This window comes from Alligator mississippiensis, chromosome 3 (genome assembly GCF_030867095.1).
Source record: "Alligator mississippiensis isolate rAllMis1 chromosome 3, rAllMis1, whole genome shotgun sequence".
Taxonomy (NCBI): Eukaryota; Metazoa; Chordata; order Crocodylia; family Alligatoridae; genus Alligator; species Alligator mississippiensis.
In genome coordinates this window covers 302080363-302096509 of record NC_081826.1, presented here as the reverse complement: position 1 = coordinate 302096509, position 16147 = coordinate 302080363, and the positions used below count along the sequence as shown (strand labels likewise).

Below are 16147 nucleotides of genomic sequence, written 5' to 3'. Positions count from 1 at the left end.
GCAAAACCAAGATGTTGGATACACTCAACAAGTAGGTTATGTTGCTGTCCTTCAACCTGCTGCCCTGCACCACCTTCCCAACAAGCAGCCCCGCGATGCCCAAGTCCACAGTGGAGGTGCATGTTTACTCCTTGGACCCTGTGATGTCAACTGCAAGTGCCACTCGCCGCCTGCCTCCCCTGAGGTGCCCTCCAAGTATTCGGTACAACAGCTGAGCTGTGCCCTTTCCCGGGACCTTGTGGCCCATCTCTCACCAGCTAGGAAGCCAGCACCAGGGCCCTGGATCTGGCCAGGTGCTAGAGCTGGGAGCAGGGAGTGTGCTGTGGAGGAGTTGGGTTCAGCTGACTTGCCCCACTTCCCCTGAGGCTGTAGGACGGATGTGCACAGACAAGCGGCCCGGCATGCAAGGCACTGGTAAATGTAATCTCAGCAGTTTAATAATATGAAGATGATCATGATTGGCATGAATGGCAGCAATGTATATCCCGGCTTATTTACAGCGTTCAATACACAGGCCTGTACCATGCTGCGTCCCACCTCCCCTGTGTCCCTGGGCATGAGGAGGTCCCCAGCATGAAGCTCTGTGGGACAGGATGAGGGCACCCATGGTCCTGCAGTGCACAGCTGGCTCCTTGGTCTGCATGGGTCCCCAATGGCAATGCTCATGCCAGCAACAGACACCACAGTCGCAGGGAAAGTGCCTGAAGGGCTGCTGGGACCCTCGACCTGGCCCCAGGGGCTTCTTCTGGCCTGTGTGGGCACAGGGGAGAAGGCCGGTGACTGGGATGAGGGAACAGGGCTAAGCCTGCTGGTCCTGCATCAGTGTGGGCTGCTGTGGGGAGGGGGCTGCAGCCAGGGGACAGTGGGGTTGGTGCATGTTTGCCTGGCGCACAAGGCAGCGGGAGGCAGGTGCAAGTCCTGGTGGGTGGGAGGTTCCCCTCCAGCCCTGCTGCCAGGGCCCATGCATGGGCATCATGTATGCAGCCCGTGGGGCCCAGTACAGCTCCTGGCCTATAAACTCTGAGGAGGCCAGTAAAATGGCCAGGCCCTTGGGAGCAGACAGGAAGGAAGGCAGGAGCTGTGACCCGCAGAGCTGGAGCCAACTTGGACAGGTGGTCATCAGCAGACACCTGCCAGCACCACATAACCGCTCTGCTGAACCCACTGCTGGGAAAGGAGATGTGCCCTTAGCCCCTCCACCCCTACGTGTGCTGGGGGCAGGTCAAAGATGCTGCCGTGTCTGACTGGATCAGGCCTGCAGGGTCTGGCAGCCGAGCTCTGGAATCAATCCGGGGTCCTGGGAACATCCGCTAATGCCTTTGCTAGGCCCTGTCTGCTGGTCCGTTTCCCAGAGCAGGCGATGCTGAGTCCTTGGCGCTGCGAGGGGATCAGGCGGGTGCAGGTGGCAGCTGGTCCCTGGAGCCACGAGCTGAAGCCAAGAGGCAGGTTGAGCGGGGCAGCCAGAGCCAGTCCCACCTCGTGTGTGGGGGTGCAGGATCCAGCTGACAAGTGGGGAAGGGGACATGAGTCCCTGGCGCTGCGATGCTGTGGACACTTGCTCTTATAGTCATGGGACCCTCGTGCCTTCATGCCCTGGGGTCAGTCCCTGCGGTTCCCTGGGGGCAGCCGGCCGGCCTCTCGCACACCCAGCGGTGTTTATCATAGTACCAGCCTCCTCTCTCTATTCTGCCCCCTCTTATTGTTCCAAAAACACCATCACGTGTCCTACTCCCAGGCCTGCAATGACAGAGGCTGTGTCAGGACCCCAGGTCATCCCAGCCCCACAGGGCCTGCCCCACAGGGCTGCAGCCTCCGCGCCAGCTCCTCCCCGGTGGGAGCCCACGGCCAGTCTGGCCTTGTACCAGGGCCCAGCCAGAGCCCCCATCACAGCCCGTGCTGCGGTGGGCTGACAGGGAGCTCCCCGCACCCCAGCGCTGGTGCTCGGGAAGGGGGTGCACAGAGTTTCTAGGCAAGGAGCTCAGTGCCAACTTACGGGTTGTACGGGGTGCCGTCCTCCCACTGCCACTGCTGCATGCGCGACTTGTAGTCCCATGTGAATCTGAGTCCGATCCAGTACGGGGTGTCCGTGTGGGCAAGAAAGCTCTGGGGAGGTGACAATGGCCGTGAAATATGCCCAGGGCAGGGAGACCCTGATGCCCGGGAAGAACTTGCAGAGGAGCCCCGGGTGCTGGGGCCGGCCCTCAGCACAGGGAAGGGGCAGGAGAAGAGCTGTCAACTGCTCCAGCCCCCGAGGCCTCCGTGCTGGCTGGGGGTTTCCAGACATCCTTCCCCCCCTCCAGCCTGTTTCTTCCCTTCATTTGCCCCAGGTGCCCCCTCGGCTCTGCCTACACCTGCCAGGCCCTGCCCAGCCCCTCTCCCCCTCCCCGGGATGGGCTCACTGGCTCCTCCAGCACCAGCCCTGCCATGACCCTCGCTGTGTCTCCTCCCCATTCCCTGCCTTTCCCATCCTGCTCCTGCCAGGCAGCACTTTCCTTCTGCCCCTCCAGGCCCAGCTGTACCAGCATGGTCCCGTGGTCCCAGTCCTGGAGGATGAGGAGCCGAGAGGATTTTACTTCACACTCGCGTTTGCTTTGATCCCAGGTCTTCTCCTCCTTCGAGAGGAACAGGCACTTCCCACCGTGCAGCATCCAGGTCTCCAGGCAGCAGTCTGGGCACAGGTAGACACTCACACCTTTGCCCACCCTGTGCCCTGGCTCTCGGGTCCTCCTCCCACCCAAAGGGGCCTGGGCCATGCTCTGCAGTGGGTGAGATGGTCCTGGGTGCAGGAGCAGGACAGGCCCCGCTCTGAGGTCAGGGCTGGGCTCTGATCCTGGTCCTGTGCAATCCTCGGAGCTCCCTCCCTGCCCGACGCCCCCAGCACCTTCCAGCCCAGCAGACCCTTCACATCAGTAGCCTGGGCTGGCCCCAAATGCAGCAGGGCTTGAGTTGCTACTTCCCCAGATCTGCGCCTGACCACCCCCCCTAACCCCGCTGCCTCCTCCATACTCCCCACATGCGGGGACTTGACCCCTCCATCACACCAGGCTAGTGCATGGGGCTGGGCACTGCCCTCTACTCCCTGCCCTGCTCCTGGGGTCATGAGCCATCTCCCCCACCCTGTCCCTCAAAGAGCTACCTAAGTCCAGCTGTTGCTGCAGTTTCTGGGCCAGCTGCTGTGCATGTTGTAGCTCCCCCATGATATTCTGGAGCTCGGCCTGGCTGTGGTTCCCCTCCTGCTGCATCCGCATCAGCTCTGCCTGGGCCTGCTCCAGCTCAGTGCCCACCTGCCAGTCTATAGGTAAGGGGCTGTCAGCAGCAGGGGTCTTGCACCCACGGGTAGGTGCAGTGGCTGCAGCAGAGGCTGCACCCCTACCTCCCCACCAAATACTCACACCTTTACCCAGGCCCTGGGGCCACAGGGGTGAAAAAGCTGGCAAGACCTCCAAAGGCAGCACCAGGGCACAGACATGGACACGGACGCAGGGCAACACTGTCCCAGTGTCTTCCATGCTGCCCCTACACCAGCCCATTGCCCCTGCCCGCCCGAGTCCCTGCCAGCCCCATGGGGACCTACTCACAGAATGCCCCCAGGGTGATGGTGGTGGCCAGCAGGGCCAGGCAGGCTGCCAGGAGGACCAAGGGCAGGGGATGTATGCTCCACCGGGTCTCTGCAAGAGAAGTAGCACCTTGGGACCAGCCCACGGCACCTGCATCCCCCAAAGCCCCATAGCAGGGAGAGGGCAGGAGGCCTGGAGTCCCTCCAATCCCAGCAGGAGCATTGGCACAGCCCAATCCTCAGCCCTAGCCTGAGCTTCAGGGAAGGTGGCAGCATCAGACACAGGAAGCTGCTGTCTATGAATGAGTGTGTGAGTGTGTCTGAATGGGTGAGTATACACTGTGCATCCAGCCGTGCCTGTACTCACACCCCAGCCCAGCACCTCTCTGCACCCAGCACTCAGCACCTCCAAGGTCTGCAAAGGAAACCCTGATGCCTGCAGAAACTGGTCAGGGGGGAAAACTCCAGCAAAGCCCAGGAGCCTGGGGCAGCCACACACCGCTATCTGCCCTGCAGCCTGGGCACAGCAACCAGAGCCACCCTTTAGCCCTGGGGCAGGACAGCTCCTCCATCACCTGTCGACTCTTGTCATCTTAGCCCCCTGCAGTCCTGTTTCACACCCGAGCCAGCTGTGCACCCCTGGAAGCTCTCCGTATCCCTGCAGGGGAGCCGTGGGCAGAGCAGGGGATTCCCTCACACCCACCTCTATGCTGCTGGGCCCCATGTCCTGATGGTGCCTCACCCACTGGGCACAGCTGGAAGGTCTCGTGGGCGTCATCGGCCTTTCCTAAGGCTTGTAGGACTGCAGACACAGGGGCTGGTCAGGGGGTTGGGCAGGGGCAGGGCTGGATGGCAAAGGGGTGCTCGCTCCTACCTTTCCCTTGTGCCTGGGGGCTCACACTTCTTCCCGGGGGGGCCTTGGAGAACTGCAGCTCAGCATATGTGACGCTCTCGCCCATCTCGGCAGTGTTTCCCACGGTGGCTCTGCAGCTGCTAGTGCAAGTGCAGCACGTCCCAGCAGGAGGGACGAATGAGCCAGAAGCAGAAGTGGCCTCAACCACAGGTGGGGGTGGCCAAGCAGGGCGGGATGTGGGGCCATTGCCCTGCCATTGGGTCCAGCAGCCATAGCCCTGCCCGCCCTAGAAAGGGCCCCTGGCAAAGGAGGTGTTGCAGGGAAAGAGCATCTGAGAGGCCATGTGGAGTCAGCCCAGACCTGGCCCAGCAGCCCCTGACTGCCCCAGGCCCAGAAATAGCCTGGGTCACCAGGGCATGAGCTACAATGACAGGGTCTCCTGAGCCATGTGTTGTTCTCTGGGGCCCATTACTAAACAATAGGGAGGGGAAAGGACCCTTCCAAATGTAGGATCTGCCCCATCCGTGCTCACTGGTGACTGGACACAGAGACCCCTCCACCCACAGGTGCCTCCCCCACACAGACCTCTCCACCATCGACACCGTTTTGTATGCAGGGCACAGGTCTGTGCACAAAGACACTAGAGACCGTCACAGTTCCTGCAGCAGGGCTGGAGCATCGCTGTTGCTGTAATGGTAGAAAAAATACATGAGGTTTCCCGGCACAGGAAGGGAACGAGTTCCCCCAAAGCCTGACGCTTATCTGCTCTCAACCTTACCAGGTGCTGAGCTGACCCTGACACTGCTTCTCCAGCCTGGAGGAAGGCACTCACAGCTGCTCTCCCCTCTCTCCTAGCTAGATGGGTTGTCCACCCCAGAGCTCATCCCAAGCCCTTTCCTAGGCAGCCGCATGGGTCTGAATGCACCCAGTTCCACAGGGCCTCAGGGGGTTCCCCACACGGGACTGGAGGAACTGGCACGTGAGAACAATATTGACCAGGTTGTGGGAGATTGGTGAAGTGTAGAGGCCTGGAGAAGAGCCAGTGCAGTACGCCTCACTGGAAAGGACAAATGGGACCCAGGGCGATACATCCAAATTCCCGTCATCTTTGTACCTGGGAAATAACTGGAGCACACTCAGGAAGGGCCAGTGCAAGTGTGTGGAGGAGAAAAGGCTGAGTGGAAGCAGCCATGTGAGTTCATAACAAACAAATCAAGTGCAACAAGCTCAATTTCCTCCTCACCCTGGGGCACTGCTGGGGGACGAAAGGCTGTTGTGGCATCATGTGTCTCGGCTGCAGCCAGGCTTTGGCCAGGTCCCGCATGACCTTTTCACACAGCTTGGAGATGTATGCACTGCGCACAGCTACAACCAGATGCAAAGACACCTGACTCACCCCCTCCTGCAAAGAGGGCTGAACCCCACTGATCCCAGCTGAGCCACAACCCTGGGCCCAGCTGGTCCCACCAGAGCCATCAGGGCGAGTCACCAGGGAACAAGCACACGCCCCGCCACCGCCTCCCACTTGGGCCCAGCTGGGCTGAGGGAGGCCATCAGGGCAGCCTGGTCCCAAAGGCAGCAGGTCCAGCCTGCTCCAACTCTCAGCCCCAGTTCCAGCTTACGAACCCTTCTCCCCTCCAAGGTCATGTCCCAACTGTCCCTGCCTCTCCATCCTGATGTGTTGTGACTTGTGGCTCCAGCTCTGGGGAGACCTCAGCATCTCCACGTGAATCCAGTTTTAGCTCAACTCTGAGTTCTGGCTTTGATCCTGGTTACCCTCCGCTCTGCTCATCTCTGGCTTCACCTTCTGACCTCGGCCTCTTCTGGCCTCGGCTACAGCTACTGGTGATACCAGGTGTAATATTAGACTTTTGGCAGTGGCACTGAATGCATCGATGCTTGAACAAGAATAGTCTGTTCTCTGGAGGGAGCATTTATTGAGCCCAACAATTCTCAACTTCAAACACACAACAAAGAACAACAGAAAACTTCACCTAAGATAAGACACAGCCCAGCAAGACACACCTCTGACAGACACACCCTTCTCTACTTTATAATGCAATATAATAAACCAAAAAGGCAACAGAGAACCTTCACATAATCCGAAGGGCAAAGCATCTCCTTACAGCTAACTATCTGATATCTAAATATCACCCGCTTTCCCAATTCTGGGGGATCCACAATTCATCTTAGGTGTTGGAGTGGAGATCCCACAGGCTTCATCTCTGCCTGGGCTTTCATAAGTGAAGCTACACCTCTTTCTATCCCTTGGGTGCCTTGACCATAGTCACGTATGGCATGCCCCCCAAGTATAGCAAGCCCACCATGTAGAGCACACTTCTCGTGCATTCAGCCTAGTTCGATCTCTTGCCAATTACAGGTTGTGTTTGGAAATGTGTATGTAGTCCTCTCCTTTCTTTGGTCACCCATGCCCAAGTAGTCTGAGACACTGCCCTGCTCCCTTAGCTCTTTCTCCAGCATGCACATGTGATGATGGTACCAGGTCTTTGCCAACAATGTTTCCTGCCCACACTGCAGCCCTGGGCTGAGACTGAGCACTACGCTAACACCCTCTACCCAGTACCCTGTGGGGCTCATCCCAGCAGGAGCATGGGCACAGCCCCAGCCCGAGCACCAGCCTGGGCTGCAGAGAAGGTGGCAGCATTGGCCACAGGAAGCTGCTGTCTATGTACAAGTGTGTGAATGACATTGCCTGTGCTCACACCCACAGAGCCCAGCACCTTTCTGCAGCTGGCACCCAGTGCCCCTGAGGGCAGCAAAGGAAACCTTGATGCCTGCAGCAACTGCGGAGGGGGGAACACTCCTTCCTGTTGTACATGGCCCCCAGCAAAGCCCCGGAGCCTGGGACAGCCAAACGCACTCTGCCTTGCAGCCTGAGCACAGCAAGCAGAGCCATGGGCAACTATAGGCCCATCAGTCTTACCTCAATCTTTGAGAAGATCATCAAGGAGCACATCTGTGATGGGCCGGCATCGGGGATGATACTCAAGGGCAACCAGCACGGTTTCATTAGGGGCAGGTCATGTCAGACCAACCTGGTTGCCTTTTACGATCAGGTCACAAAAGCATTGGACGCAGGTGTCGCCGTGGATGTAGTCTTTCTGGACTTCAGCAAGGCCTTTGACACTGTCTCCCACCCCATCCTCATTAAAAAACTAGGCGACTGTGGCATCGATGCCTACACAGACAGGTGGATTGCTAATTGGCTGAAGAGTCATACTCAGAGGGTGGTGGTGGATGGGTTATATTCGACCTGAGGGGAAGTGGGCAGCGGAGTCCCCCTGGGCTCGGTCCTTGGGCCCATGCTGTTCAATTGCTTTATCAGCAATTTGGACGACGGGGTGAAAAGCAACCTGTTCAAATTTGCTGATGATACCAAAATTTGGGGTGAGGTGAGCATGCTAGTAGGGAGGGAAAGACTGCAGAAAGATGTGGATAGGTTGCAGGGGTGGGCTAATAAAAACAGGATGCATTTCAATATGGACAAGTGCAGGGAGCTGCCTCCAAGAAGCACATATTTATTGCTTATTAATCCCTCTGGTTCTGGCCATCACGCTGGACCCCTCACCCACTGGGTCTAGCTGGAGGTTCTTATAGGTGTTGCCAGCCTTGTCCAGGGCTGGTAGTGCTGCAGAAACAAGGGCTGGTCAGGGTGTGGAGCTGGAGCAGATGTGCATGGTGAAGGGATGCTGGCTGCTACCTGCCCCCTGCACCTGGGGAGTCATTCTCCATCCCATGGGGGCTTAGGAGAACTGCAGGTCAGCACATGTCATGCTCTCGCCCATCCTGGTGGCGGGGCACCAATTAACTCGTTGGCTGCTGGGCCTGGCGTAGGACAACCCAGCAGGAGAGAGGTGCTGATGAATTAGACAGAAGCAGAAGTGGTCTCAAGAGTAGATGGGTGCAGGCAAGGATTCATAGATTCATAGATGTTAGGGTCGGAAGGGACCTCAATAGATCATCGAGTCCGACCCCCTGCATAGGCAGGAAAGAGTGCTGGGTCTAGATGACCCCAGCTAGATGCTCATCTAACCTCCTCCTGAAGACCCCCATGGTAGGGGAGAGCACCACCTCCCTTGGGACCCCTTCCAGACCTTGGCCACTCTAACTGTGAAGAAGTTCTTTCTAATGTCCAGTCTAAATCTGCTCTCTGCTAGCTTGTGGCCATTATTTCTTGTAACCCCCGGGGGCACCTTGGTGAGTAAAACCTCACCAATTCCCTTCTGTGCCCCCGTGATGAACTTATAGGCAGCCACAAGGTCGCCTCTCAACCTTCTCTTGCGGAGGCTGAAAAGGTCCAGTTTCTCTAGTCTCTCCTCGTAGGGCTTGGTCTGCAGGCCCTTAACCATACGAGTGGCCCTTCTCTGGACCCTCTCCAGGTTATCCGCATCCCTCTTGAAGTGCGGCGCCCAGAATTGCACGCAGTACTCCAACTGCGGTCTGACCAGCGCCCGATAGAGGGGAAGTATCACCTCCTTGGATCTATTCGTCATGCATCTGCTGATGCACGATAAAGTGCCTTTGATTTTTTTCTGATGGCTTCGTCACGCTGCCAACTCATGTTCATCTTGGACTCTACTAGGACTCCAAGATCCCTTTCCACCTCCGTGCCACCCAGCAGGTCATTCCCTAGGCTGTAGGTGTGCTGGACATTTTTCCTCCCTAGGTGCAGCACTTTGCATTTCTCCTTGTTGAACTGCATTCTGTTGTTTTCTGCCCACTTGTCCAACCTGTCCAGGTCTGCTTGCAGCTGTTCCCTGCCCTCCGGCGTGTCCACTTCTCCCCATAGCTTTGTGTCATCTGCAAACTTGGACAGATTACACTTCACTCCCTCGTCCAAGTCGCTGATGAAGACATTGAAGAGTATCGGTCCAAGGACCGAGCCCTGCGGGACCCCACTGCCCACACCCTTCCAGGTCGAGACCGACCCATCCACCACGACTCTGGGTGCGACCCTCTAGCCAATTCGCCACCCACCGGACTGTGTAGTCATCCAAGTCACAGCCTCTTAACTTGTTCACCAGTATGGGGTGGGATACCGTATCGAAGGCCTTCCTGAAGTCTAAGTATACGACATCCACCCCTCCTCCTGTGTCCAGGCATTTCATAACCTGGTCATAAAAAAAGACCAGATTAGTCAGGCACGATCTGCCTGCCACGAACCTGTGCTGGTTTCCCCTCAGCATAATTTGTCCTGCCGGGCTCTCACAAATGTGAGCCTTGATAATTTTTTCAAGGATAGCCACAGCCCTATCATTGGCTCTGGCAGCCAAGGCTCTGCCCTCTCCCCAGTGCAGACAGGGTTGGTGGTGGCCCCGGGGCTGGAGTGAGCTGGGCAGGGTTGAATGCCATGGCCTGGTGCCAGAAGGGGGCTAATCCTGCACTAGTTCTACACCCTGCCCCCTTCACCACCACTGTAACCTGTCCAGGTCCTGCTGTAATCTGTCCTTCCCTTCTACCATGCCCACCTCACCCCAAATCTTGGTGTCATCAGTGAATTTAAACAGGCTCCTCTTCACCCCATCGTCCAAGTCGCTAATAAAGAAATTGAACAATGCGGGCCCAAGGACCATGCCCTAGGGGACCCCACTGCCCACTTCTCTCCAGGTTGAAAAAGACCAGTCCACCACCACTCTCTGAGTATGATCCTTACCCAATGTGCAATCCATCTGACTGTGTAGGCATCAACACCACAGTTGCCGAACTTCTTAGTGAGCATGGGGTGGGAGACAATGTCAAAGGCCTTCAAGAAGTCCAGACAGACTACATCCACTGCGACACCTGCGTCCAAGTATTTTGTGACCTGATCATAGAGGCCACCAGGCTGGTCTGACAGGACCTGCCCCTAACGAAACAATGCTGGTTGCCATTGAGCATCATCCCCACTCCTGGCTCATCACAGATATTCTCCTTGATAATCTTCTCAAAGAGTTTCCCCAGGATTGAAGCAAGACCCAATACAGGCATTTGGGGCACTTCCCCAAGTCAGGGGCTTAATAGGAAAATCTCCCTTAGTCCACAGACCTAAGGGGCCTCCTCGGCATAATTTAGACCCACCCCTCAATAAGTCTCCCACACCGGTCACAAGGATAACTTTGTTGATTACAGGGGGTAGGGAGAAAACAGGGGAAAAGGTAGAGCAGTATCATAGGAATATCAGAGGGATCCCATAGAGTAAACTAGTATGGCTGAGGTAGCCTTTTGATCTCGCATCTGAGTTACTGTAAGCTAAATATCTAGTCTGATCTTACAAGTCTTACAAGAAACAATGGCCACAAGCTAGCAGAGAGCAGATTTAGATTGGACATTAGGAAGAATTTCTTCACAGTTCGAGTGGCCAAGGTCTGGAACGGGCTCCCAAGGGAGGTGGTGCTCTCCCCTACCCTGGGGGTCTTCAAGAGGAGGTTAGATGAGTATCTAGCTGGGGTCATCTAGACCCAGCACTCTTTCCTGCCTATGCAGGGGGTCGGACTCGATGATCTATTGAGGTCCCTTCTGATCCTAACGTCTATGAATCTATGAATCTATGATCTCAAGTAGCTTACTCACACGCATTGTCCAGGGGTGTTTGGAGTTTCCTCTGGAGGCAAGGCACTCTTGGAGCATGCAGTGATGAGGAGAGAGCCTGTTTTAGATGGTGAAGCTCCTCTCCCAGTTTCAGATTCACCTGGATGACCGCATGGCTAATGGCTGACTTCTTCCTGGACCGGGCCTTTAAATAACCTCTCTGACCTCAGCAGCCCTGTGCAATCGAAGCTGTCAGTGCTGGCCACTAGCCAACCAATTTAAAAAGCATCACAGGTCACCTGGGCTGGTGAGCAGGGCTTTTCCCTCCCCCTCCCCAGGTGACCAGAGAACCCACATCCAAGACACCAGGCTTTTGTCATGTAGGCAGGAAGGAAGATCCCCCTCCCTGAGGGATTCAGCACCAGCCTCTCACGCTTGCAGAGACAGATCTCTGGTGAGGGACACAGATGGTGGCATTTCTGCCACATGTACTGCTGTGGGGAGGGGGCTGCAGCCAAAGGACCATGGAGCTGGTGCATGGTTGCTGGAGCAGAAGGCAGCAGGTGGAAATGGGCATGCGCCGGACCACACTGCAGCATCTCTGTGCTGAAACCATTGCTGGGAAAAGAGTGGGACCCTGAGCCCCGTCCACCCTCACATGATGGTGGCAGGTCAGAGATGCTGCCCTGTCTGACTGCTTCAGGACTGTGGAGACCAGCAACTGAGCTCTGGGGTAGATCTGGGGTCCTGGGAACATCTGCTAATGCCCTTGCTGCACCCAGTCTGCTGGACGGTTTAGGGAGCCGGTGATGCTGAGTCCTTGGAGCTGGGAGGGGATCATGCTGGTGCAGGTGGGAGCTGGTCCCTGGAGCCACGAGCTGAAGGCAAGAGGCAGGGTGAGCAGGGCAGGCACAGCCAGTCCCAGCCTCACGCGTGCAGGGTCCAGTCAACAAGGGGGAAAGGGGACATGAATCTCTGGTGCCACGATGCTGTGGACATGCGCTCTTGTACTCACAGGACCCTCCTGTCATTTTGACCTGGGGTCTGTCCCTGTGGTTTCCTATGGGCAGCTTGCCGGCTTCTCACAGATCCAGCAGTGATTCTCATAGGACTGGCCTCCTCTCTCTATTCTGCCCCCTTTTATTCTCGCAAAATGACCACGGGCTGTCTCACTCCCAGGCCTGCAATAACAGAGGCCACAGCAGGATCCCAGGGCTTACCTGCCCCAGAGGACCCTGCCTGCCTGGATGCAGCCTCAGCACCAGCTCCTTGCCAGCTGGGAGCCCACGGCCAGTCTGACCTTGTACCCTGGCCCGAGACAGAGCCCCCCTCACAGCCTGCACTACAGTGGGCTGGCAGGGAGCTCCCCACACCCCCATGCTGGTGCTCGGGAATGGGGTGCACGTGGTTTCTAGGCAAGGAGTTTGTCTCAACTTACAAGCTGTATGGGGTGTTGTCCTCCCACTGCCACTGATAACTGTATAACTTGGAGTCCCATCTCTTCTCCAGTCCAATCCAGTACGGGGCATCCAAGTGGGCAAGAAAGCTCTGTGGAGGTCAGAATGGCTGTGAAATGGCCCCAGGGCAGGGAGACCCCAATGCCCAGGTACAGCTTCTGGATGGGGCCCAGGTCCTGGGGCCAGACCTCAGGACCAAGATAGGGCAGGAGAAGGGCTGCTGGTTGCCCCAGCCTCTGAGGCCTCTACACTGACAGGAGGTTCTCAGCCTTTCTTCCTCCCCTCCAGCCTGTTTCTTCCCTTCAGCTGCCCCAGGTGCCCCCACACGTCACCTCCACCCGCCAGGCCCTGCCCAGATGCTGTCCACTCCACTGGGATGGAGTCACTGGCTCCTCCAGCACCAGCCCTGCCACGACCCTCGCTGTGTCTCCTCCCTGCTCCCTGCCCTCCCCAGCCTGCTCCTGCCAGGCATCACTTTCCTTCTGCCCCTCCAAGCAGGTCTTCTCCCTGGAGAGGAACAGGCACTTCCCACCGTGCAGCATCCAGGTCTCCAGGTAGCAGTCTGGGCACAGGTAAGCACTCACACCTCTTTCCCCAGCCTGTGCCCTGGCTCTCAGGTCCCCCACCCACCCATTGGGGCCCAGGCCATGCTCTGCACTGGGTGGGATGGTCCTGGGTGCAGGAGCAGGGCAGACCTGGCTCTGAGGTCAGGGCTGGCCTCTGATACTGGCAACATGTAATCCTGGGAGCCCCAACCCTGCCCAACTCCCCCAGCACCTGCCAGTTCAGCAGACCCCTCACACGAGTAGCCTGGGCTGGCCCCAACTGCAGCAGGGCTTGAGTTGGTACTTCCCCAGATCTGGGCCTGACCCCCCGCAGCTGCCTCCACCATGCTCCCCACAGGCAAGGGCTTGACCCCTCCATCACACCAGGCTAGTGCATGGGGCTGGGCACCGCCCTCTACTCCCTGCCCTGATCCTGGGGTCATGAGCCATATCCACCACCACCTTGCCCCTCAAAGAGCTACCTGTGACCTGGCAGGACTGCACAGTGGCCTGGGCTCTGTCCAGCTGTTGCTGCAGTTTCTGGACCAGCTGCTGTGCATGTTCTAGCTCCCCCCTCATCTTCTGAAGCTTGGTCTGGCTGCAATTCCCCTCCTGCTGCATCCGCATCAGCTCTGCCTGGTCCTGCTCCAGGTGCTCCCCCTGCTGCCAGTCTGCAGGCATGGGGCTGTCAGCATCAGGGGCATAGCCTGGCACCCCTGGGTGGATGCACTGCCCACAACTGGGGCAACCCCCCATCCCCAAGCTCACACCTCCAACCAAACCCTGGGGCCACAGGGATGGAAATGCTGGCAAGAGCCTCCAAAGGCAGCACCAGGGCACAGACATGAAAATGGACACAGGGACAAGACTACCCAGTGTCTTCCATGATGCCCCCACACCTGTCCATTGCCCCCCTCTCTAGAGTCCTTGCAAGCCCCATGGGGTCCTACTCACAGCAGACCCCCAGGGTGATGGTGGTGGCCAGCAGGGCCAGGCAGGCTGCCAGCAGGACCAGGGGCAGGGGACGCATGATACACTGGGACTGCAAGAGATGAAGCACCTTGGGACCACCCCACGACATCTGCAGCCCCCACAACCCCATCCCAGGGGGAGGGCAGCAAGCCTGGAGGCCCTCCCACCCCATCAGAAGCATTGGCACAGCCCAAACCCTAGTCCCACCCTGAGCTTCAGGAAGGTGGCAGCATCAGACACAGGAACCTGCTGTCTATGAATGAGTGTGTGCGCGTGTCTGAATGGGTTAGTGTGCACTGTGCCTCCAGCCCTGCCTGCACTCACACCCACAGCCCAGCACCTCTCTGCAAATGGCACCCAGCACCTCCGGGGGCTGCAAAGGAAACCTTGATGCCTGCAGAAACTGGGGAGAGAGAAAATTCCTTCCCAGCCTGTGTGGCCTCTAGCAAAGCCCAGGAGCCTGGGGCAGCCACATACCCTTCTCTGCCCTGCAGCCTGGGCACAGCAACCAGAGCAACCCCTCAGCCCTTGGCAGGACAGCCCCTCCATCACCTGTCAACTCTTGTCAACTTAGCCCCCTGCAGTCCTGTTTTGCACCCGAGCCAGCTGTGCACCTCTGGGCGCTCTCTGCATCCCTGCCGGGGAGCCCTGAGCAGGAAAGGGGATTCCCTCACACTCACCTCTGCCCTGCTGGGCCCAATGTCCTGATGGTCCCTGACCCACTGAGCCCAGTTGGAGTGTCTCATAGGTGTCACCGGCATTTCCTCTGGCTCGTAGGGCTGCAGACACAGGGGCTGTTCAGGAGGTTGTGCAGAGGCAGGGCTGGATGGCAGAGGGGTGCTCGCTCCTACCTTCCCCTTGTGCCTGGGGGCTCACACTTCGTCCCAAGGGGGCCTTGGAGAACTGTAGCTCAGCATATGTGACGCTTTCACCCATCTCGGCAGTGTTGCCCACAGTGGCTCTGCAGCTGCTAGTGCAAGTGCAGCACGTCCCAGCAGGAAGGACAAATGAGCCAGAAGCAGAAGTGGCCTCAACCACAGGTGGGGGTGGTCAAGCAGGGCCGGATGTGCGACCATGGCCCTGCCATTGGGTCCAGCAGCCACAGCCCTGCCCTCCCCAGGAAGGCCCCCTGGCAGAGGAGGTCTAGGGGGCCTAGAGCATCCAAGAGGCCATGTGAAGTAAGTCCAGACCTGTCCCAGCAGCCCCTGATGGCCCCAGGTCCAGAAATAACCTGGGTTACCAGGGCATCAGCAACAATGCCATGGTCTCCTGGGCCGTGTGTTGTTCTCTGGGGCCCATTGCTAAACAATAGGGAGGGAAAAGGACCCTTCCAATTGGGCCCTGAAGGGCCACTCGTATGGTTAAGGGCTTACAGACCAAGCCCTACGAGGAGAGACTAGAGAACCTTGACCTTTTCAGCCTCCGCAAGAGAAGGTTGAGAGGCGACCTTGTGGCTGCCTATAAGTTCATCATGGGGGCACAGAAGGGAATTGGTGAGTATTTATTCACGAAGGCGCCCCCGGGGGTTACAAGAAACAATGGCCACAAGCTAGCAGAGAGCAGATTTAGACTGGACATTAGGAAGAACTTCTTCACAGTTTGAGTGGCCAAGGTCTGGACTGGGGTCCCAAGGGAGGTGGTGCTCTCCCCTACCCTGGGGGTCTTCAAAAGGAGGTTAGATGTGCATCTAGCTGGGGTCATCTAGACCCAGCACTCTTTGCTGCTTATGCAGGAGGTCGAACTCGATGTTCTATTGGGGTCCCTTCTGACCCATAACATCTATGAATCTAGATCGAGAGTAGAGATCACCTTGGCTGGGCCCAGGCGATCCAGCAAAGTGTCCATCCTGGGCATGGAGCACGCATCAGGGGTGGTAATAGCATTAAGCTTCCTGTAGTTCACACAAAACAGGATGGTCCCATCCTGCTTCTGGATGAGTACCACTGGACTGGCCCAGGGACTCGTTGAAGGCTGGATTACCCCCAGCTCTTCCATCTCTGCAATCTCCCATTTTATTTCTTGCCTCACCTTCTCATTGACTTGGTAATGTCGGGAGTATATAGGGCGATGGCTGCCCGTCTCTACAGAGTGTACTGTCAGGTCCATTTTACCTGGTTTATTGGAGAACACTGCCTCAAAGTGCTTGAGCGCTGCGAGTAGCTCCTCCCTGTCCTGGGAGGGCAGATGGTCCGGCAGGCGGAGTTCCTCGATCCCTGCCTTGCCATCCCAGTCACCA

The 16147-nt window shown here is 57.7% G+C and overlaps 1 protein-coding gene across 1 annotated transcript; it reads right to left on the bottom strand.

The window, feature by feature from the left end:
* Positions 1-433: 433 nt before the first annotated feature.
* On the bottom strand, positions 434-14847 carry LOC132249197 (killer cell lectin-like receptor subfamily B member 1C). Its single transcript, XM_059723560.1, has 5 exons — positions 14763-14847; positions 13422-13610; positions 2520-2668; positions 1994-2103; positions 434-1737 (listed from the first exon to the last, which is right to left on the bottom strand). The coding sequence occupies exons 1-5, from the start codon at positions 14845-14847 to the stop codon at positions 1587-1589; spliced, it is 684 nt and encodes a 227-aa protein (XP_059579543.1). The 3' UTR covers positions 434-1586.
* Between the last annotated feature and the right edge of the window lie 1300 nt (positions 14848-16147).